Below are 24,399 nucleotides of genomic sequence, written 5' to 3'. Positions count from 1 at the left end.
TTTTTTTTTTTTTTTGTGTAAAATTGTGATCGGGATTGATCCCTGAGATGAATAAAATATGGTTTGTTGTGCAAAGCTATATGGTATGAATGGAATTTGAAAAAGATTAAAAATAATGTGAAAGTAATAAAAAATAAATAAAAGAGAAGTGTGTGAATGTTAAAGTAATAAAAAATAAAAAGGAAATGTGAGATGCAAATTTGTTTAGACGGGTCCTACCACTAATGGAAAAGTAAGATGATGGGTGTGCAAACCAGTTGGTGGTTCGTTTTCTTTTCAAAAGATGGAGTAAAATAAATATATAAAAAAAAGGAAAAGAAAGTTGAGTGGGGAACATGAGTGTGTGGAAAGAATGAAAAAGAAAAAATATGGGTTGGAGAATCTGAGCATCAATCTGCTTTTGAATCTTAGTTGGACAAAGCTCTGCTGAATAGCTGTTCAGTTTTGCTGCCAGGCTTGAACTCTCAAGCTCAACTTCCGGCAGGTTTCCAATCAGCTGAAGAAGGAACTGGTTTCGTTTTAGCTCAAATTTCTGATGTTCAGGTTCTGCAGGATAAAATGTTCCAAGTTGTGGAATTTGTGTAGTTACGATACTGCTCTTTGACTTAGTCTGCTCTCTTTCTTTGCTGACGGTAGCTAGTCTGGATTCTTCACTTCCATGAGTGAAGATAATAGACCTGTACTGGCTCCCTACATCAGGACCTTGCCCGAAAACTTGTCTAGAGTCATGACTGGACCAGAAGACCTCCAAAAGTTGCCTGAAATTAACCAGCTTAAGATCATATTCAATCTGTACAGACTCGGCGTGATCACCCAAGCTTCGGTACTCGGGATTGGCTTTAGATCCACCAGCGGAACCAACAGTTGTCCGTACGACTCCATCCAAGCAACCAAAAACGGCTTCAGATCTCCAGAAGCTTCCGAGAGCAAAAACAGCTGATTTAAGGGGCTGTTTGGGTGGGTCAATGGGGACTTGAGAGATCCGATCAGGAAATCTGATGCTTAAAGCCGTTTCCGCCAATAAAATGCTCACAAGAAGAGCACACCAAGTGATTATGTCATCTGAGAATGTTCCTCATATGATGAAAACCAAACATTTGAATCAGCAACAACAAGAAGATCAAGATCAAGAAGAATAATTTGTGGCAGCGGAGTGAAGGTATGTGTAGAGGTCCGGCGGGCGGCCAAGACGAGACTGCCGCCCGCCGGTGAAGCAGAATGACTAGGTTGTTAACCTTGCTCTGATACCATGTAATAATTGATGTATTATTGATTGATGTATGTTATGTTTACAATGAGTCCTATATATAGAAGATTAGAGGAGGTAGGTATGTAGTAAGTGGAGTAGGTGAAGTGGGTGGAGTAGGTGTAGTGGTAGGTTTTGGTAGGTTTTAACAAAGTGAAATGTGGAGAAGGAGATGGGTGTTTAGTTGTAGCGTGTAAGTTGTTTAATGTGGTGTGGGTAAGATGGTGTTCAATTGTATGATTTAGGTTATCTAAATTATAAAACTAACTTTTTGCCCATTAGGTTTGGTTTTCACCATTACTGATTTGGGCAGACTGTCACCAATTGGACCATGTGAAACTGAAATAAGAAACCTTATGAACTAAACAAATGAAATTGTTAATTTTAGGATGAAATAGAAAAAAAAAATGATAATAGTTTAGGGGATAAAAGTGAAATTAACCCAAAAATGTAATATCTTTCTATTTCAGTGCTAGGATGTAGAGAAAATTAAAAGCGTCAATCAATTCAAGATAACTACTAAATCAGTTCTACTACCTTAAAGCATGGTTTTCAGTATCAGCTACATAAAGAAGATTTTTCTTTGGATCATAAGCAAGACCCTGAAAACATAAATATTACGTTACTGTGCATACAACCAATTATAAACATGATGAAACATATAATGGAAAGCCTTGATACACACATAAGTTCTCCAAATGAATAAGTAGCTTCTACTAAATATATGTATGAAAAGCAAGGAGGCCAAACGAAATATAACAACACTCTTGAAAAAATAACTCTGACCATTACCTGTGGCCGATTGAAGGTGGCATCTTCAAAGTTGCCATCCCGAAAACCTTCCTCTCCTGTGCTCCCAATTTGGACAATGAAATTCCCATCTAGGTCAGTTACCACCTAAACTCCAGATGAAACAATATGGTTAAATCCCAAATCCAGGCATTTTCGATTGAAACAGATCCACATGCACATATAAACATCATGAAGATGGAGAAAAGGAAAAGAAAAGTTCTTCATATATAAACCAAAATGATAATGATTTAAGTGGCTATTGCTGGGTAGATTTTAAAAGCTTGGACTGTCAAGTGTGAAAGCATAGCTTCAAATCTATCCACAGCCACTTTATGTTAAAAGTGTTTAAGGTTAGGTCCATACTAGTCCATGCCTTCCACCACTCTAGAAAAAATATAACACACGCTAGGTAATTGCCTTTCATCATAAAACTTTTGGCCGTTGATTATTGGCCACAATAGTTGACACCAGGCTTTATCAAATGTTTAACTATCAACGAGATCCTAACACAACAAGACTTTTCACGGACAGTTTTTGGGTGTTCTAGGTCTATAATGGTAACTTCCTTTTTTTTCATTCAAAAGTTAATTATTACTTAATCAGAGGTTCTGCCCAATGTAAGCACCTATGAAGTATGGGTACTTCGACAAACATGTTGTACCCATACTGAAAGTTGTAGAAATTTAATGCATAAAGAGAAATGATTGTATTATTGATTGTTGTATGTTGTGTTTACAATGAGTCCTATATATAGAAGATTAGAGGAGGTAGGTATGTAGTAGGTGGAGTAGTAGGTGGAGTAGGTGAAGTGGGTGGAGTAGGTGTAGTGGTAGGTTTTGGTAGGTTTTAACAGCCCCCCGCAAACTCAAGGGGGATAGGAACTAACCAACGTGAGTTTGGAGAGAGTAACAAAACAAGAAAATAGACTAATACATAAAATAAAAGAGGATAGGAGACACTGTATGGTCGTGTCAGACCGTTGGTGAAGACACTGGATGGTTGTGTCATAACGTTGTAGAGGACACTGGATGGGTGTGTCATAACGTTGTAGAGGACACTGGATGGTTGTATCATAACGTTGTAGAGGACACTGGATGGGTGTGTCATAACGTTGTAGAGGACACTGGATGGTTGTGGCATAACGTTGTAGCAGAAAAAGTCTGGACAGTTGACGAGGTCACACCGGACCGATGGAGAAGCTAACCGGAATCAAATGTCGGGACAGTTTTATGGGGTCATGTCGGACCGTTGTAGAATACACTGGATGATGGTGTATATAGGCTGCCCAAATATATATACATGGATATATATATATCGAGCCCTCAAAAGTCGTGCCCTCAAAAGGCGCGCCCACTTCATCAAAAGTCGTGCCCGACAGAAATCATCGAGCGGCGAGCCATCAAAAGGCGCGCCAGACACGCAGCGAGGCACGTGATCGACAGAGCGCGTGTCGGCCCCTTCGTCATGGTCTTTATAAACCGAAGCGGAGGCCGAGGCTTGGAAGCATAACAAACCAGTTGAAACCTCTTCGTTCTCAGAGAGCTTGTCTCGAAGAGCTGCAAATCTTGAAACACTCTGTAACCAACCCTGCGCTGAAACACTCAGCAACCCGAAACATGGCCTCTTCTTCCCGTGGTCTGCTCACTCTCTTTCCAGACCTCAACGAGTCCACAAGAGAAATAACTGGTGCGGTGGCACGTGAACCTCAACCAAACACCTCTGGTTTTGCTCCGTTGAACTTTCCGATGCGGTCTGTGGAGCAAAAAATGGCAGTGCAAACGGATATTGAGGCCAATCAGTATACATTGAAGTCATGTGTGGAAACCATGACGGCGGTCACAAACTTGTCGCACCGGCTGCAGAGTAGGACAAATGAGGTGCAGCAGTTAAACGCCCAACTGGCTCTGCTCCAGCGCATGTATAAGGATGCGCGAGCAGAGATAAGTGTGCTAAAGGCGAAAAATAAGGAGCTGAAGCGGAAGGCCACCGTTATGTTCCGATTTGGAGGGCCGCCATATGCTGCAGTGGAGGAGCAGGGAGTAGTGATCGTGCCTAGTGGAGTGGGAAACACGGAGGCAACACCGTCAAGGGCCGCCCAGGACGGAGGCAAGAAGAAGAGACCGGCGGCAGAGTAGAGAAGAAAAATCCCGCCTGTGGATGTGGTTGTTTGGGTTTTGTTTGTGTTTTTTTTTTTTTTTTTTTTTGTTTTGTGGTGTAAAATGGTGATCGGGGTTGATCCCCGGCATGAAGAAATGACAAGGGTGTGGAATGTTTGTGGTGTTATTTTGTGTTGTTGTTTTGTTTAAGAATAAAAATAAAATAAAATAAAACAACGGATAAAGAAAATAGATAAAAATATTTGGGGATGGGCCATATGAAAAACATCGGTGTGATTGTTTTTTTTTTTTTTTTTGGTGGAATATAAAAAATAATAATAAGATAATGGAAAAAGGGTGATGCTCACTAACGAGTTGTAGAATAAGGAAATATTGATGGAAAAAGAAAGATAGAAAAAATAAAATAAAATAAAATAAAATAAAATAAAAGTAGGGATAAGGAAAATATATTATAATAAAAAAATATAGATATATATATATTAAAATAAAAGAAAAGTGTGAAATAACGTGGGTGGTGGATGTGTGATAGATGAGAAAAAGAGCGTGGGTTCATATCCCACAGCTGTCACCAACACAAACCTGCAACAAGAAGAATCTTTTGTTGCTTTTCTTATGCATCTTTTGTCTACACACTCTGAGTCTCACTGCAGGTTCAAATTCAGGAGATTGGTTGAACCATGGCGGTGATATATATAACCAGAGACATGCCCATGGAGAATCCAAGATCAGCCCATCAACTGTTTCAAACCTAAGTCTCAAGTGGGAATTCAAAACAGGGAAAGACATAAGTGCAACACCTGCAATATTCAACGGCACGCTCGTTTTCTCAAAAATCTGTATCTTCTTGCAACAAATCGAAGCGCTATCCTGGGCACCGGACATGGCTGCCCAAGAAATGGCAGAGTTACAAGCAAATGTAAGCTTAAAAACAGAGCCTTGAACTTCATCATCAGAAACCTCTTGAATCAAAATCGCCGGCTGATCATCCACGGAAGCTTGCTCTATCAATTTGATATGCATAAACACATCTTTCATATCAAATCCAGCCTGTGCATAGCTGAGTGGTAATGAATCGTAGTGTTTGCGGATGTTGGAGACGAGCTTCTCTGGAAGCTGACTACTGGGATAGAGTTGAGTCAAGTTCCTCACAACGCTGCCCCAGACGACTTTCCGGCAGCTCTCGATCCGAGACTGCGGCGGCGGAGGCGAGTCACGAGCCGAGTCGAGATTGAGTGAGTTCTTGAGCGAGGCGATGGCCTCGGAAACGTTGCGGCTCGGCCTCTGAAACCGCTTTTGCATCGCCGACGACTCCTTGACGCCGGCGATAGCGGCGGCGGCGGCGGTGGCGGAGGAAGAGGAGGACGACGATGAGGGTGTAGACGAAGTGTTCGACGAAAGTCCCAACCGAGTGGGTCTTGTTGTTGAGCATACAGTGGTGGTGCAAAGGCAAGGCTTTTGCTCCTTGATCTTAGAGCAGCACAGCTTTGATGGAGGTGTGTTTGATGTGATTGCACCCACGCAAGAGCTCAGCTCTGTTGGGTTGCATGTCACTGCCATGGAATAGGTTGAGGTCCGGCGGGCGGCTAAGGTGAGGTTGCCGCCCGCCGGGGAAGCGAAAATACTAGGTTCTAAACCTGCTCTGATACCATGTAGAAATTTAATGCATAAAGAGAAATGATTGTATTATTGATTGTTGTATGTTGTGTTTACAATGAGTCCTATATATAGAAGATTAGAGGAGGTAGGTATGTAGTAGGTGGAGTAGTAGGTGGAGTAGGTGAAGTGGGTGGAGTAGGTGAAGTGGGTGGAGTAGGTGTAGTGGTAGGTTTTAACAAAAGTAAAATTTATTAAACTATAAAACATAGCCATAGTAAATTCATGTGGCCGATTGCAAAGCTGGGACAAGCCTTTGTCGAGTTGAGTTGAGTTGAAGTAGGTAACATTAGAAAGGAGATAGAAAGTAAATATGGAAAGAAATGAAGAAAGAAACTTACAGTGGGAGGGTGCAATAAAAAAAAGGGGGAAGAGGGAAGATTGAATCTGCATTAGCCTAAGTCAAATTTTTTAGAACTCCATATATAATATAAGGTTAACATCCGGCATTTTCAGTTTTTCTCATCAGATTTTGAGAAATGTTGATATCTACCCTCTGGTGACATGAGAGGACTCTTGTAGACTCCTGAGAGAGGCAGAGTACTTACGTCATTGAACTTTGTATAGTAACAACAAAAGCTGCATTTTCAGGTTATAGCAACTAGCAAATGTGCAATTTTCAAACCAGGAATGAATCATGCACTAAAAATGTGTGCGAACTTCTGGTTAAGCGAGAGAGAGAGAGAGAGAGAGAATTTACTATTCGATTATGGTTACTATCTGAAATGAAAAGTCGGTTGTTGAGGACATCAACTGCAAGCTTGCCAGGAAATTTCAAGGGAGATGTCAATAAACGGGGATCATTGTCCTTTTCCAAACTCAAGGGGATGGGTTTTGTGTCCAACATCTTCCTTCCACCATAGAACAGAAGAGCTGCTTCCACTAAATCGTCAAGATCCTTGAGAGAGAGAGGGAGGGAGGATACAACAACAATTATTTTACTAAATTTTTAAACAATAACAATCTGAGAAATGTAAACCTCAATATTAAGAAACATGTTGTACAGAAACAAACTGTGGGAGGCCACTTGAAATGGCCAAGAGAAAATTAACATCTGAATTTTATAACAACTAAATTTGATATAACATTAACAAAGATGCAAAGATGTTAATATCAAAATAATTCAGATGTTAAAAAATTTCAAATTAACATCTGAATTTGATATTAACAAAAATGCAATTTTCTACCATACAAAAGATCAAATTAACATCTGATGCACCCAACAAGGCTTGTTGAAACAATTATCATGTATTTTTGCATAAGTTTTGTTTAGATTGATTCATCCACAATCTAGATGTGCTCTGCTTTCAGAATTTCAGTAAGTTATGTATAGGCCATTAAAATATTCTAGCTTGCTTAGTTGGTTAGCTTTACTTATTACTGTCCATGACCTTGTCAAGCATTAGAAATTTCATTTGGACTTTTTGAATTCATCATTGATGGCTAAATCATGATTATTAATTTGCATTAGGTCTTCATTGGAAATGTTTAACAAAGTTTTCCCCTCACATCTCAGTCACTTTTACATTTCTGTACTTTTTTCTTTTTTCTTTTTTCTTTTTCTTTTTTTTAATTTCGTAATCCCCAGGATGAGGAAATCTTTAGTTCTCAATGCGTGTTCCAACTTCCTACTCTTGTCATTTAAATGTATGGTATCATGGATAAACTCAATTTAAACCAAAAGAAGAAAAGCAGAGAAGAGATAGAATACATAATTAAAGATCTTACATTCTTTGTTTTTTCTGATATTATATGTTTAGTTTAAAGGAGAAGCTTCCAGGTTCCAATGCGTTGTTTAGATGATTTCATCAATTTTTAATCAACCGAATTAATTAATGTACTACTCAAGTCAGTTACAAATATGAGAACTTAAGAGCAACCAAGTATGCTTAGTTTGAATTTACATTGGCACTTCATTGTGAGTACCATCCCCCAGATACACACACAGCCACACATCCTGGTTCCTTCAGTCTTGAATGTTAATATGTCTCCATCTTTTCCAATCCTTTATCCTTTTCCTCCTTTTAGTCTTACTTAAGGTTTTTCCATCATCATTTTCAGTCCTTGATCAAAGCAGCATGTTAAAGAGAGCAACAGTCATAATAACCACATAGTAAGAAATGCAATAAAATACTTTTACATTCATATTTTTGAAAATTACTTTACTATCTTAGCATAAACAAACTGATCACCTACATAAATTATAGAATGACATAAGTACCTTTCGGCGACCTTCACCTGATATTTGCGCAAGGAGCTTACCGTTGGGCCCAACAATTGCAAATGTTGGCCACGAATTGATGCCTAGCTCATGCCACAAGTACATATCCCCGTCATTGACAACCTAGTGTTCAGAAAGCAAAAAATACTAAGAATGACTAGTTTAAAAGGCAGAAAAGTAGGCAGTAAAACACCAGAATATCACAAAAATTAATGGAATTTTGACAAAAATTAAGGATGCAGGTAAGCATATGAGAATCTGACCCATGTTTAAAATTCATGCACAGAAGAGTTCTACGCAGTTGACTGAAAAACTTGAACAAACAGAGAAGCAAAGGGCCACGTTTCGCAATTAATGAATTAAATGCGAAAACATTAAAAATGAAAACCATTAACTAACACCCTCCCCTCCTCTTCCGTCCCAACTCCTATAACATCCTAACTTTGAGTAATCTTACTTCATGGACTTCTTTTTTATTCATTTGCAGCATTCTCTATGGTAAAGCATTTCTAACCTTCAAACATAATGGGTATTTCCTTCAAAGCACTTCTTCAATTCACTCATTGAGAGCTCCAATTTATGGTATTTTGTGGAGTATATTTGGCACCACAAGGACCTCCACATAGTATTTATCAGTTATCATCAAGGCAAAACAAAGGATCCTCTCAACATAAAAAAGAAGCTATTTCATTTTTTACAATAAAATAGAATTTAGTGTATTATATATGTCACCAAATTAACAACTACAAAACCAGAGAGGCCACAAATCTGTACTTCTGTACCACAGGAGGATGGCATGACTTGCCATGCAAGTAGCATGAAGGAAACAAATCTTTAAATGCATGACCACAAGCAGAAACAAGAAATACACTGCATCAGTGCACGAATATTTACATGTAGAATGTGAGCAAATGCCCATAGCTGATCAACATGCCATTCAAGGTTACACAAATTGAACATATACTAAATCAAGCTGGAAATTTGTGTTAATGTATATAATAAGATAGTGGCATGTATATAATATGATAGTGGTGTTGGTGGCAGATAGTGGCATGTATAGAATATGATAGTGGTGTTGGTGGCAGATAGTGGCATGGATATAATATGATAGTGGTAGATAGTGGTAATATATAATATGTAAGTGGCATATAATGGGTTATAATGATATTTGTAATATCTCCTATATAAGGAGTGTCATTTGGTCTTGTAAGATAAGAAGTTTTGAATATAACAGAAATATATTCCTTCTTCCTCATATTTTCGGAGTTCTTCTTCCTCATATTTTCTAAGTTGGTATCAGAGCAACAAAAAACACAGCAGCCCTAAAACCGTCATAGCCATGTCGGAAGTCACGTCCGAAACCACTTCAACCCCTGCCGCTGCCATTCCGGTGAAAACGTCCAACTCTCACTCTGTCCAAATCACCACCATCCGCCTAAATGGTGATAATTTTCTCCGCTGGTCACAATCTGTCCGGATGTATATCCGTGGGCAAGGAAAGATCAGTTACATCACTGGTGACAAGAAGGCTCCTGCTGTTAATGATCCGTTGTTCGACAGTTAGGACGCTGAAAACTCCATGGTTATGACATGGTTGGTCAATTCCATGGAGGAGGATATAAGCTCTAATTACATGTGCTATACTACTGCACAAGAATTGTGGGATAATGTTAGTCAGATGTATTCTGACCTAGGAAATCAATCTCAAGTTTTCGAATTAACTTTGAAGTTGGGAGAGATTCGTCAAGGAGATGATTCCGTCACCAAATATTTCAATTCGTTGAAAAGGTTGTAGCAGGATCTTGACATCTTCAACACATACGAATGGAAATCGGTTGACGACTGCAACCACCACAAGAAAACTGTGGAAGACAGCCGTATTTACAAGTTTCTTGCCGGCCTCAACATTGAGTTCGATGAAGTGCGAGGAAGAATTATTGGCAGACCTCCTGTCCCATCCATTGGCGAAGTATTTGCCGAAGTCAGAAGGGAAGAGAGCCGAAGGAGCGTCATGCTTAAGAAAAAAGGTACTGGTGAATCAATTGAAATTTCTGCTTTAATTAGCGATGCTGCGGCCAACAAGGCTGCAAATTACCAGCGCAGGTTTGATGATAAGCCACGGGTCTGGTGTGATTTTTGCAACAAGCCTCGCCATACACGCGAAACGTGTTGGAAGATCCATGGCAAACCTGTCAACTGGAAAAGCAGCAAACAAGGAGAGAAGAATCGTGGCTTTCCTAGCGCTAATGAAGCCGATTCAGGTCCCTTCAACAAAGAGCAGATTGATCAACTCTTAAAGCTGATAAAATCCAACTCCTCATCCGGTACTCCTAGTGTTTTGTTGGCACAAACAGGTAGAAATCCTAAAGCCTTCTCTTGCCTAAACTTCTCTCCGTGGATCATAGATTCCGGTGCCTCCAATCACATGACTAGTTTTTCCCATTTATTTAGTACCTATTTCCCTTGTTCTGGTCATGACAAAATCAGAATAGCCGATGGTAGTTTTTCACCTATTGCAGGAAAATGATTTATTAAACTAACTGAGAAAATTAATCTCAATGCTGTTCTTCACGTCCCCAACTTAGCCTGTAACCTTTTGTCTGTCAGTAAACTATCTAAGGATTCTAATTGTCGTGTTACATTTTTTGAATTCCATTGTGAATTTCAGGACCAGAACTCGGGGATGATGATTGGGCGTGCTAGGATGCTTGAAGGTCTTTACTACTTTGATGAAGTACCTGTTAGTAATAAAAAAGCTCAGAGCTTTAATAGTACTAGTTCAATCTCTGTTCAAGAAAAAATAATGCTATGGCACTATAGGTTAGGACATCCTAGTTTTCTTTATCTGAAACATTTATTTTCAGAATTATTTAAAGGGATTGATTGTTCTTCTTTTCATTGTGAAAGTTGCATTTTTGCAAAATTTCATCGCTCTACTTATTTGCCAAAACCTTACCAGGCTTCTAAACCTTTTTATTTGATTCATAGTGATGTTTGGGGCCCTTCTAAAATCACTACTCTTTCTGGTAAAAGATGGTTTGTTACATTTATTGATGACCATACCCGCTTATGTTGGATTTATTTGATGAATAAAAAATCTGACGTGACAAATTTATTCACAAATTTTTACCATATGATTGAAAACCAATTTCAAACCAAAATTGGTATTTTATATTCTGATAATGGAACAGAATATTTCAATGAGCAGTTGGGTGAGTTTTTGAAAAAAAATGGGATTTTTCATCAATCTACATGTCGGGATACCCCTCAACAAAATGGCATTGCAGAACGAAAAAATAAACATCTACTTGAAGTAGCACGTGCTATAATGTTTTACATGCATGTTCCTAAATATTTATGGGGTGAAGCAATTTTAACAGCCTCTTATTTGATAAACAGGATGCCTACAAAGGTGTTAACATACAAAACACCTTTTGATTGTCTCAAAAAAAAATTTCCTGACACGAGGTTGTTTTCTGATTTACTGTTAGAATTTCCCATCTTTACCTTCACCTACTCCACTACACACTCCACTTCACCTACCTCCACTTCACCACACACTCCACTTCACCTAACCCACTATCACCTCCACTACACCTACTACCACATTTTCTTCTATATATAGGAATCATGAATCATTGTAATAAATATCAATAACACAATATCAATACATCAATAAATAATACATAATTCATTCTCTCTATTTCTATATACATCAATTTATTTTTTTACATGGTATCAGAGCAAGGTTAAGCACTTACTATTTTCGCTTCACCGGCGGGCGGCAATCTCGCCTTGGCCGCCCGCCGGACCTCAATCTATTCTGCCGGACAAACCCAACGATACTAACTCTTCTTTCTTTTCTCTCTCTTCTTCTTCATTTCTTCTGCTACTTCTCATTACGACTTCGCTGTCAATGGCGTCCTCACCGACGCCGGAGCTCTGTTCATCAAGCAAAGACAGCTCTTGTACTACAGAGGCGAGTTTGTGACCATTAATCCATCTCTGGTCTTCCCAAACCCTCGTCTCCGAACAGCCTACATTGCTTTCCAAGCTTGGAAAGAAGCCATATTCTCCGATCCCCAAAACCTCACTGTCCCTTTCGAATCGTTTACAATGCTGAGATTGGGCTCAAATTTTCTGCGGAGAACCCTAGCTTCCCCGAACCGCCAACGAGACTGGTTCGCACGCTGCATCACCGGTTCGGCCTCGAACCCGGCCCTGTCGATATGGAGGCGCAAGAAGGAGATGGGCAAGTCCGACCTCTTAGCCGTCCTCGCCGAGTTCCAGAGACAAGACCTCGTCTTTCTCTGCATCAAGTTGTATGATGTGGTGCGTAAAGAAAGCTATTTCTAACAAAGCTATTTCTTCAGAATCTTTAGAAGTATTTCTTGAAATCTTCAGAGTATTTCTTGAAGTATTTCTCTTAGCAGCAACATTTGCATCAGAGTTTTCAGATCTCAGGATTACAGTGCTATCCTCTGCTGCCGTAGACAGCTTTTTTGAAAAGGTTGAGCTGGATACACCAGCTTCTCCATTTTAAAATATTCTCCATCCAACACCATCATCACATACCACCGCCCAAACATTCTTTATCTTATATATATATATATATATATTTTTATTATCATATATTTCTTGTGATCATCACCCGTTTTCTATTATTTTATTATTATTATTTTTTTTATATCAAAAAAAAAAAAAAAAAAAAAAAATACAAAATAAAACATCACACCGATGTTTTTCATATCACCCATCCACAAATATTTTACCATCAACATTTCACAACCTTGTCATTTTATTCATATCAGGGGATCAACCCCGATCACAATTTTCATCAAAAAAAAAAAAAAAACCACCACATCCAAAGGCCAGATTTTTTCTCTACTCTGCCGCCGGTCTCTTCTTCTTGCCTCCGTCCTGAGCGGCCCTTGACGGTGTTGCCTCCGTGCTTCCTCGACCACCAAACAAGTTGCCTCCTCCATGCTCCTCCACTGCAGCATATGGCGGCCCTCCAAATCGGAACATCACGGTGGCCTTCCGCTTCAGCTCCTTGTTCTCTGCCTTTAGCACGCTTATCTCTGCTCGCGCATCCTTATACATGCGTTGGAGCAGAGCCAGCTGGGAGTTCAAATGCTGCACCTCATTTGTCCTACTCTGCAGCCGGTTCGACAAATTTGTGACCGCCGTCATGCTTTCCACACATGCCTTCAAAGTATACTGATTGGCCTCCACATCCGACTGCACTGCCATTCTTTGCTCCACAGACCGCATCGGAAAGTTCAACGGAGTAAACTCCGGGGCGCTTGGTTGAGGTTCCAGTACCACCGCACCAGTTGTCTCTCTTGTTGACTCGTTGAGGTCGGGAAAGAGGGTGAGCAGCCCGCGGGAAGACGATGAAGCCATTTTCTGGGCAACAGAGTGTTACAGAATATCTCTCGCAACAGAGTTTTTCAGACTCTCTCTCTTAGCACAACGAAGTTTTTTTTCAGAGGTTTTTTCGCAGCTTTTCTCTGCCTCAGCCTCAGCCTCCGTCTTATAGCCGAGGCAGCCACGCGCATCGCGCGCCTCTTGCCACCAGCCGACAAACGGGCACGCAAGCCAAGGCACCCACGTGCCTCGCCATCATGTCCGGCACACCTTTTGATGAATTGGGCACGCCTTTTGATGGCACGCCTTTTTATGGATTGGGCACGCCTTTTGATGGCACGCTTTTTGATGGCACGCCTTTTGAAAAATTGGGCGCACCTTTTGAGGATGCGATTTTTTAAGGGGTCCGACAAGACTCTGTAAACTGTCCCGACATAGATTCCGGTTAGTTTCTACAAGGGTCCGACAAGACTCTGTAAACTGTCCCGACATTGATTCCGGTTAGTTTCTACAAGGGTCCAGCAAGACCCCATAAACTGTCTTCTACAACGGTCCGACATGACCCCATAAACTGTCTTCTACAAACTGTCCGACATGACCCCATAAACTGTCTTCTACAACGGTCCGACATGACCCCATAAACTGTCTTCTACAATGGTCCGACACGACCCCATAAACTGTCTTCTACATCGGTCTGACACCACCATACAGTGTCTCCTATCCTTTTTTATTTTTATGTATTTTCTTGTTTTGTTACTCTCTCCAAACTCAAGTTGGTTAGTTTCTCTCCTCCTTGAGTTTGCGGGGGGCTGTTAGAATTTCCCATCTTTACCTTCACCTACTCCACTACACACTCCACTTCACCTACCTCCACTTCACCACACACTCCACTTCACCTAACCCACTATCACCTCCACTACACCTACTACCACATTTTCTTCTATATATAGGAATCATGAATCATTGTAATAAATATCAATAACACAATATCAATACATCAATAAATAATACATAATTCATTCTCTCTATTTCTATATACATCAATTTATTTTTTTACATTTACCCGCCAAAGTTTTTGGATGTACTGCCTATGTTCATGTTCCCAGTCAATTTCGTTCAAAACTTGACCCCCGTGCTATAAAATGTGTTTTTTTGGGTTATTCCTCAAACAAAAAGGGGTATAAGTGTTTCGATCCTCAAACCAAGAAATTTCATGTGAGTATGGATGTGTCATTTGTGGAAACAAAATCCTATTTCCCCAACACTTCTCTTCAGGGGGAGACAAGTGGAGTAGAAGACCGTTTTTGGGATATTTCTATCCCGCTCCCCAATGTCATTTATCCTACACAAAAACCACATCTGTCTGATAATGATCACTTAGGAGAACCAAGTTCTATGGTGCCTAGTCAAGAAGATTCTTGTTTAGGGGGAGAAGTACTACAAAATGATCTAAATCCTGAGCTTCAGGTTTATACTAGGAAGCGATTTCATCTGAGGAATAATGACCCGAATGTCCATCCTAATGACCCGAATGTCCACCCGAGTTCTGGCATCGAAATTTTAGGTAATCCTATTCCTTCTATTTCCGACCTTGATGTTCCTATAGCAATTAGGAAAGGTGTCCGAAATTGCATTAAACATCCTATTGCAAATTACCTTTCCTATCAAAGACTGTCTAAAAACCATAGAGCTTTCACAACTAGGATTTCACACTTGTTTGTTCCAAGGAATATACAGGAAGCATTGGATGATCCGAATTGGAAATTAGCAGTCATGGAGGAGATGAATGCTTTAAGGAGAAGTGGTACTTGGGAGATAGTTGATCTACCCAAAGACAAGAAAACAGTTGGATGTAAATGGGTGTTTACGATAAAATGTAACGCAGATGGAAGCGTTGAGAGATACAAGGCAAGACTGGTGGCTAAAGGCTTCACTCAAACTTATGGGATCGACTATCAGGAGACGTTTGCTCCTGTTGCTAAAATAAATTCCATCAGAGTACTGTTATCTCTTGCAGTAAATTCAGATTGGCCTCTACATCAACTTGACATTAAAAATGCATTTCTCAATGGTGATCTTGAAGAGGAGGTGTTCATGAGCCTACCGCCGGGATTTGAGCAGAAACTTGGAAGCGACAGAGTATGCAGATTGAACAAGTCATTATACGGACTCAAACAATCACCAAGAGCGTGGTTTGAACGCTTTGGGAAGGCAGTTATCAGTTGTGGCTTCTCGCAGAGTCAAGCAGATCACACAATATTTTATAAACATTCAAAAAATAGTAAAATTGCAATTTTGATTGTTTATGTTGATGACATCATTTTAACTGGTAATGATGAAGCAGAGTTAGCAGCCCTCAAAGAGAAACTCGCAAAAGAATTTCACATTAAGGATCTGGGAGCCCTCAAGTATTTCCTCGGAATGGAATTTGCAAGATCCAAGGAAGGTATATTCGTTAATCAGAGAAAATATGTTCTTGATCTCCTTGGAAAAACAGGTATGCTTGGTTGTAAGATGATGGAGACTCCGATCGAGCCTAACTTGAAGTTACAAGCTGCTAAGGCTGAAGAAGTCAAAGAGAGGGAACAATATCAGCGACTTGTAGGGAAATTGATTTACTTGTCTCATACGCGGCCTGATATTGCCTTTGCAGTCAGCATGGTAAGTCAGTTCATGCACTCACCAGGGGCAGAGCACTTTGAGGCCGTTTATAAGATCTTAAGATATTTGAAAGGAACTCCAGGGAGAGGCTTACTGTTCAAGAAACATGGACATCTTCAAGTTGAAGTATACACAGATGCAGACTGGGCAGGAAGTGTTACAGACAGGAGATCAACATCCGGATACTGCTCCTTTGTAGGTGGGAACCTAGTTACATGGCGGAGTAAAAAACAGAATGTGGTAGCTAGAAGTAGTGCAGAAGCAGAGTTCAGAGCTGTTGCCCATGGAATCTGTGAAGTAATGTGGATTAAAAGAATTCTTGAAGAATTAAAGCTTTCTCACCCGACACCTATGAAGGTCTATTGTGACAACAAAGCAGCTATATCTATAGCTCATAATCCAGTTCTACATGATCGCACAAAACATATAGAAGTGGATAAACATTTCATCAAGGAGAAAATCAATGCTGGCATAATCTGTATGACCTACCTTCCAACAGGTGAACAATTAGCTGATGTGCTAACGAAGGGACTACACAAGAAGCAATTTGATAAGCTGACTAGCAAGCTGGCTATGGAAGATATCTTCAAACCAGCTTGAGGGGGAGTGCTGGAAATTTGTGTTAATGTATATAATAAGATAGTGGCATGTATATAATATGATAGTGGTGTTGGTGGCAGATAGTGGCATGTATAGAATATGATAGTGGTGTTGGTGGCAGATAGTGGCATGGATATAATATGATAGTGGTAGATAGTGGTAATATATAATATGTAAGTGGCATATAATGGGTTATAATGATGTTTGTAATATCTCCTATATAAGGAGTGTCATTTGGTCTTGTAAGATAAGAAGTTTTGAATATAACAGAAATATATTCCTTCTTCCTCATATTTTCGGAGTTCTTCTTCCTCATATTTTCTAAGTCAAAGTCCAGTACACAGTTCAATACAAGGTCTAATACTCAAGCCCCTAGAAACATATCAATGATGAAGTCACAATAGTTCTTCATATGCCAATAAGTAAACAATGGCCAATATTCTATCAAAGAAAACCACAATAAATATATAGTCTATTAGCACCCAAAATGCAATCAGAAACTTCAAGACACCACCAATTCAGAGCACAAAGCATGTATCTTACTGGGTGAGTGATTCCATAGCGTAGGACAGCATTGCGAATAGCTTCTAAATCTTTCTCATTATCAAACTTGGCAGAGTGCACTCCAACAACAGTAAACTGCACATACATAACCACATTTTCAACTACATGTAGAACAAAAAATGAAAAGTGAGTAAATCTGTCAGAACATATATGCTAAATGCACACGCCTATATCCAAGCATCACCATGGAAAGGTTCCACCATCGGTTGTGGTATCATGTTCAACTTAATCCTACATTAATCTTTCAACCAAAACTTTGGTGATTCTTCACCCCAAGTTTTTCAATTTAATTTATTATTTAGTTTTTACTACAGAGGCAACAGCCACTCAGTAATGGACAACATAACTTTATCTTATGCACATCTGCACTAGAATGGTAAATTTAATACACAAACTTGGCTGTAGACAAGTTGGACTAGAATCAATTCAGAAATGAATACAAATTCTCACAAAATTTGAATCTGATTTGCGTGATCTGATTATAGATGGGTTGAAATTGGGCCTGGGAAAACACAATACAGATAAGATCTGAACCCAATACACATATGTATATACAGAAACACGCATGTTATTATAAGTAAACAAACGTATGAACATGTAAGGCCACATGGCAATATATAAATACAAGTTTCTCTTTGGTTATTTTTACAGTTATGATCTTTTCATATATTAAAAAGTTTATGTTGCAAATTTTAATTGTGGCCACCAAATGTACTGTATCAAAAAATTTTACATTTGTTTTCCTTTTTTATTTCTTAATGAAAAGGTCTAACACATCAAGGTGTGTTAGAAATTTGACAGGCAATTGTTTGAATTAATGGAAATATGGAATTCACACGTCAGGCAATTGTTTGAATTAATGGAAATATCTAATCCATCATCATCATATTCTTGTTAACTGGTGTTGCTTGTGTTGTGAAGATGCCGAGTCGGTGGACCACTTGCTCATTAATTGTCCGGTTGCGTTGCGACTTTGGATGCATATTGTTGCAAATTTTGGTTTGGTTTAGGTACAACCAGGTACTGTGTTGGAGGTTTTGCGGAGTTGGGGTGGGGGGAGTGTAGGGAAAAGGCGCCAGAAGGCCTGGATGCTTGCTTCCCAGTGCTTAATTGGTTGATTTGGTTAGAGCAGAATAGGCGTATTTTCCAAGGTGTGTCTCGATCAGTTCCGTGGTTGGAAAGTAGGCTCTACTTACTATGTTACATAGTTGGGTTATGGTTCTGGTGGATCCGGATGTGTGGGCTTTTGTAAATTTTGCAGATGATTTGATTAGTTATTTTTTTGGCCCTTCTGTTGGGTTGCCTTTTTGTATTCTTTGCATCGCCTTGATGCCGTTTTAATATTTATTTACTTATCAAAAAAAATAAGGCTGACAAATACATACCAAAAGAACTTGTGACCTATCAACAATAAAGCATGGATACTTCGAAAAACTTGTAGTACCCGTACCAGGTACGTATTGAGTACTTTGCATGATACTTCTATGTGTACCACTGGATACATGAAACATGTACCCAATTTTATTTTATTTTTAAAATTTTTGTTGTACCTATGGTACTTCTATAGGTTAGACCCATAACCAACTAAATCAATTAACTATGTTTTTCATTACTCCAAATTAAAAATAATATATTTTTTATTTTTTACTTTTTTTAGATTTTACCGTATCAACAAACTTGTACCATATCAATGTGAGAATATATAGTGTATATTTTATATTCGGCATGATTGTGTATAGGCATGATTAAGGCGGTGATTGTATTTTCCTTTTTTGGTTTAGGAGTTAGGGCTATATAATCTAGGGTCTTGTTGTAATCAAACACAATTGAATATACAGTTTCATTCAGAAAGCTTACATGGTATCAGAGCCAAAACCCTAGGTTGTTCGAAGTTCTCTCGGTGGTTCTGCAAAGTCGTGATAGCTTCTTGTCTCTAAGTTGAAGTCGCGACTCTCTGTTCTTGGTCTAATCGCAAAGGGCCGTCGTTTCTCTCTCTGGTTTAGAAACTCGACTCGACACTCATCGTGGGTCATCGTTTCTGTTTGATTGAAGCCTTTAGTCTCTGATTCTAGTTCGTTGGTCTCGATCAAAGCTATCATCTCTCTCCTGGTTCGTTGGTCTCAATTAAGCTATCTCATTCTGGTTCGTCTGGGTCTGTTTCTTTTCTCGACCTCTAACGTGGTTCAACATCTTCTTTCTAGACGACTTGGGTGACCCATCTAGTCGACCTATCTATTCGACATGGTAGCAGTGCTTCGTCTCCTCACAGCTCAGTTTGTCTCTCTCCTTCTGGTTCTCTCGATTTTGGTCGATGATCTCTTTGCTTGGGTGATCTCTTTATATGGTCCTTTAACTTGTTCTAAAGTATCTCTCTTATTACATTTTGACCCTATTCTGGAGTTTCTCCCTTATTACATTTTGACCACAGTTTGTATCTCTAGTTTTGTGTGAGAATATATATTTTATATATGGTATATTAAGAATTAGACAATTTTAGGCAATTCCTTTTTCTTTGTATTTCCCTTTTCTGTCATAGATTAGGGCTATATAACTGATGCACTCTTTGTAAACATACACAATTGAATATACATAAATCATTTAGAAATCTTACATGGTATCAGAGCCTATCATCATTGTCTGAACCCTAGCATTGAACTCTGTCTCTCGTCACTACTCCCTCTCTGATTCTGGTTCGTTATCGCAAGGTCCTGCTCACAGTCAAGTTGTTGAGGCCCTTCTCCATGTGTGTCTGGTCACGACGACTCACCATCGACCACGCTTCTGGTTCGCAAAACCCTCAGTTGTTCGAGTTTCTGAAGCTCAGTACATGGCGGCTTGTTTAACCCATATCGCGACTCATACCACGACCTCTGCTTCTTGCCTCTATCGCATCTGGTTTGCATCAACTTCAGCTTCTGTCTCTCTCGCAAGTGGTCTCTCTCTCACCTCGCAAAGGTCGGCTCTCTCTCTGTCTCTGTGTTCGTCTGGTGCGAAGGGCTCTCGCTCTGGGTTCAACTGGTTTGTGGGTCATCTGCATCTTTGATTTAGTTATTTTGGGTTTATTACTCCTAACCCCTCGGTTGTTTTTGGTTATTACCCTTGACCCTAGTTTGGCTAATTTGTTCTATCTTGGAGTTATTACACTTGAGACCCTCATCTCTCTGGTTATTACGATGTCTTTGTCCTTTGATGAGTGTGCCTTCTGCCATCAGTGAGGCCATTGGAAATATCATTGTCCCAAGAAGGGATGCCTGTCTGGCTCGTATTATCAGCAGTTTCGGACCCAGTTTTGCCCTTCTTCTCTGAGTAATCTTCAGGCTTCCATCGATTTTACTGCGTCTTCTCCAGCGATTTTACTGCGTCTTCTCCAGCTCTTGATCCTGACTTGGCTTCCTTGAGTGCTCAGATTAGTCAACTTCAGCATACACTGTCTACCTCCCAGCCATCCCCGTCTGCCTCTATTATTTCCTCTCTTCATTCAGGTTTGCTTGAGTCTTCTTCAGGTATTTCTTCGTCTGTCTGGATTTTTGACTCTGGTGCCTCTCATCATATGACTCCCCATTTTCCCTTACTTCAAAATTGTACTCCTCCTCCATTTTCCATTATTGTCAATGCTGCTAATGGGTCTGGTATGTCTGTTATATCTGTTGGGTCTGTCCTACCATCTGCTATGTCTGTTGTCTCTATTCCATCTGTCTTTTATGTTCCTCAATTATTTGTCAATTTATTATCTATCAGTCAGCTTGATGCCTCTAGTTTTGATGTTATCTTTTCTTCTTCTATCTGTTCTATGTAGGATTGGATGTCCAAGCAGCAGATTGGGACTGACCATAGAATTGGAGACCTCTATGTAGTGGAAAGCTTGCATCTGTCTATGATTACTTCTCCAACTGTCTTTTCTTCTTTTCAGTTAGATTCTCTATCTAGTCCTTTTTATTTGTGGCATTCCAGATTAGGGCATTTGTCTGCTGACCACTTACGGTCCTTAGCTCAGTCAGATATATTGGATAAAGTTTTTCCTAGTCAACTTACCGAGTGTCGGGGGGTGTAAACTTGCCAAAATGACAGACTTACCTTTCTGTAATAGTACTTCTATATCTGCTACACCGTTTTCTTTAGTTCATACTGATGTCTGGGGCCCTTCTCCTGTCCTCACCAAGGAGGATTTTGCATACTATGTGTCATTTGTTAATGATTGCGCCCATTACAGGTTTATCTTACGACTCATAAGTCTAATTTCTATCAGATATACCGTACCTTTCAATCTATGATTACTACTCAGTTTGGGTCTACCATTAAAGTGTTACGGTCTGACTTGGGTGGGGAATATTTTAAAAATGAGTTCTGTGAGTATTTGGCTAATTTTGGTACCATTCACCAAACTTCTTGTACAGATACACCTGCCCAAAATGGTCGAGCCGAGCGTAAACACCATCATCTCCTTGAGACAACTAGGTCTCTTCTTCTCTCTGCATCAGTTCCAGCTCCATTCTGGGGAAAGACAGTTCTTACTGCTACTTTTCTTCTCAACCTCATGCCTACTCCCCTTCTTTCTGGTCGGTCTCCTTATGAGGCTTTGTTCTCCCAAATTCCTAACTACTCCATTCTTCGTGTGTTTGGGTCTGCTTGTTTTGTCCTTCTTCCCGGCAAAGATAGGACCAAACTTAGTGTCCGGTCTGTCCTTTGTGTCTTTTTAGGTTACAATCTTACTCAGAAAGGCTACCGCTATTACGATCCTGTCTCGTCGCCTTTATGTCTCCCGCCATGTTGTCTTTCTCGAGCGTTTATCTTACTTTCAGCTTCCCCTTCTTACTGCTCCAGTTTCCAAAGAGGATTTGGTTCACATTGACCCCTTTCCTTTTGAGGTCCCATCTGATGAGTACATTTCAACTATTCCTCTTGAGCCCATTCCTACTTCTCCGTCTGCGTCACCTAGGGCTCCTTCTCCTCTTTCGGCTTCTTCTCCCCTTCCGTTGTTGGTATATTCTCGTCGCCAGGCTCCTCTACCACCAGTTGTCTCTACTCCTGTTGTTACTCCTTCTGCTTCTGACGACTCTGATCCTGCTGCACACCAATATCCTACTCATGAGCGTCGTCCTCCAAACAGGTTGGGTTGGTCTAATACATATTTTCTACTTCCTATCATACTTTTTTGTCTATTATTCATTCTTTTTCAAAACCACAATCTTACTCGAAGGCCTGTCAGGATTTTAATTGGGTTTAAGCTATGGAGGATGAGTTGTTTGCCTTACAGAAGACTAACACTTGAGTTGGTTCTTTTGCCTGCTGGCAAGAATCTGGTTGGTTGCAAATGAATCTATAAAGTCAAGACTCATTCTGATGGTTCTCTCGAGCGCTACAAAGCTCGCTTGGTTGCCAAGGGTTTCTCACAGGAGCATGGTATTGATTATGAAGAGACCTTTGCCCTTGTTGCCAAGATGACTACTGTCGGTACCTTGATTTTTGTTGCTGCTGTTCGACATTGGCCTCTCTATCAGATGGACGTTAAGAATGCTTTTCTTAACAGTTATCTCACTGAGGAAGTTTACATGCGTCCTCCCCTTGGTCTTTTCTACTCCTCTAGGCAGGTTTATCGTCTTTGGCGTGCTCTGTATGGTTTGAAGCAGTCTCCTCGTGCTTGGTATGATCGCTTTCAAACTGCCGTTTCCGAGCTTGGGTTTCATCCTTCTGCTTCCGACTCTGCTTTGTTTCTGAAATATACCTCGGCTAGTTTTGTTACTCTCCTACTCTATATGGATGATATGATCATCACTAGCTCTGACTCTTCTGCTATCTCTGAGGTTAAGCAACATCTCTTCCGCACCTTCGAAATGAAGGATCTGGATCCATTGCAGTATTTTCTTGATATTGAGGTTGCCTGTTCTCCAAAGGGCTATTTTCTGTCTCAGGCCAAGTATGCTAATGAGATTATTCACAGTGCCGATCTTACTGATACTAAGGTTTCTGACACACCTATTGAGCTTAATGTGAAGCTCAACTCTACTGATGGTATCCCTCTAGATGATCCCACGGTCTATCACGAGTTGGTGGATCGTTTAGTTTATTTGACTGCCACTCGCCCTAATTTTGCTTATGTTGTTCATGTGGTTAGTCAGTTCGTTTTTGCTCCTTGCTCTACCCATTGGGCTGCTTTGGTTCGCATTCTTCACTATCTCTGGGGTACCATCTTTCAAGGCTTGTTGTTGTCGTCTACTTCCTCTTTAGACTTGGTGGCCTATGCTGATTCTGATTAGGTTGGTGATGTTACTGATCGCAAGTCCACCTCTGGTTTTTGTATGTTTCTTGGCGACTCCTTGATCTCTTGAAAAAGCAAGAAACAAACTGTTGTTGCTCGCTCTACTGCCGAAACTGAGTACCGTGCTATGGCTCATGCTACTGCTGAGCTTGTTTGGCTTCGTTGTCTTCTCTTTGATTTGGGTGTACCTCAGTCTTCTCCGACCTCCCTCTATTGTGACAACCGCAGTGCTATTTAGATTGCCCACAATACTGTCTTCCATGAACAGACGAAACATATTGAGATTAATTGTCACTTTGTACGACAGCATCTGCAGTCTGACTCTATCTCGCTTCCTTTTGTCTCCTCGGCTTTGCAACTTGCGGACTTCTTCACTAAGACTCACACTACCGCTCGGTTTCAGTTTCTTCTTAGCAAACTCTCAGTGTTTTCTGCTAAAACACCTTGAGTTTGAGCGCGAGTGTGAGAATATATACTGTATATATGGTATATTAGGAATTAGGCAATTTTAGGCAATTTCCTTTTCTTTATATTCCCTTTTTCTGTCATAGATTAGGGCTATATAACTGATGCACTCTTTGTAAACATACACAATTGAATATACAGAAATCATTCAGAAATCTTACAGTTGGACCCATTTGACTTCTAATATTGTGAGTGTGTTTATTGTTCTTGTTTATGAATACACTCATAATGACGGATACCCATCAACTTCAGCCTCCTGCAAAGCCCAAGAAATGGCCATTGACATCAGATGAGTGTGTCTTCTACCATTAGAGGGGCCATTGGAAGTATCATTATCCCAAAAAAAGATGTTTGTCTGCTTTACCTGTGTCTGCCTCATCTTCTCAACAGTTTTCGATCCAGTTCTGCGCCCCTCCTCTGAGTACTGTTCAGTCTCCCGCCGGTTCTACTACAT

The 24,399-nt window shown here is 40.1% G+C and overlaps 2 protein-coding genes and 1 pseudogene across 4 annotated transcripts in view; all 3 read right to left on the bottom strand.

Moving 5' to 3' along the window:
- The window catches only part of LOC114265148 (haloacid dehalogenase-like hydrolase family protein), a 74,266-nt gene that overhangs the window by 24,813 nt on the left and 25,054 nt on the right, over positions 1-24,399 (bottom strand). Inside the window, exons 14-18 of one of the 2 annotated variants that reach the window (XM_082868451.1) lie at positions 17,204-17,299; positions 8,030-8,152; positions 6,509-6,706; positions 2,039-2,143; positions 1,784-1,848 (exon numbers count right to left, since the gene is read on the bottom strand). In XM_082868451.1, the coding sequence (XP_082724577.1) occupies positions 1,784-1,848; positions 2,039-2,143; positions 6,509-6,706; positions 8,030-8,152; positions 17,204-17,299 (587 nt within the window). The remainder of the gene's footprint in view (positions 1-1,783; positions 1,849-2,038; positions 2,144-6,508; positions 6,707-8,029; positions 8,153-17,203; positions 17,300-24,399) is intronic. The other variant, XM_082868452.1, reaches the window with a different exon arrangement.
- On the bottom strand, positions 74-1,544 carry LOC145790361 (peptide methionine sulfoxide reductase A5 pseudogene; annotated as a pseudogene). Its single transcript, XR_014329046.1, has 2 exons — positions 1,511-1,544; positions 74-1,074 (listed from the first exon to the last, which is right to left on the bottom strand). The product of XR_014329046.1 is annotated as a peptide methionine sulfoxide reductase A5 pseudogene (transcript).
- Positions 4,579-5,845, bottom strand: LOC114293736 (uncharacterized). The gene has a single exon (XM_028237859.2). The coding sequence runs from the start codon at positions 5,710-5,712 to the stop codon at positions 4,705-4,707; it is 1,008 nt and encodes a 335-aa protein (XP_028093660.2). The 5' UTR covers positions 5,713-5,845; the 3' UTR covers positions 4,579-4,704.

The sequence above is a fragment of the Camellia sinensis genome, chromosome 5 (assembly GCF_055761805.1).
Source record: "Camellia sinensis isolate YWXY chromosome 5, ASM5576180v1, whole genome shotgun sequence".
NCBI classification, from domain to species: domain Eukaryota; kingdom Viridiplantae; phylum Streptophyta; class Magnoliopsida; order Ericales; family Theaceae; genus Camellia; species Camellia sinensis.
The sequence above is the reverse complement of the archived record's forward strand: the minus strand, read 5'-3'. Positions and strand labels throughout refer to the sequence as shown.

Excerpts from the sequence above, each read along its gene's own strand:
- LOC114293736 (XM_028237859.2), bottom strand. The coding sequence starts at position 5,712 with ATGGCAGTGACATGCAACCCAACAGAGCTGAGCTCTTGCGTGGGTGCA.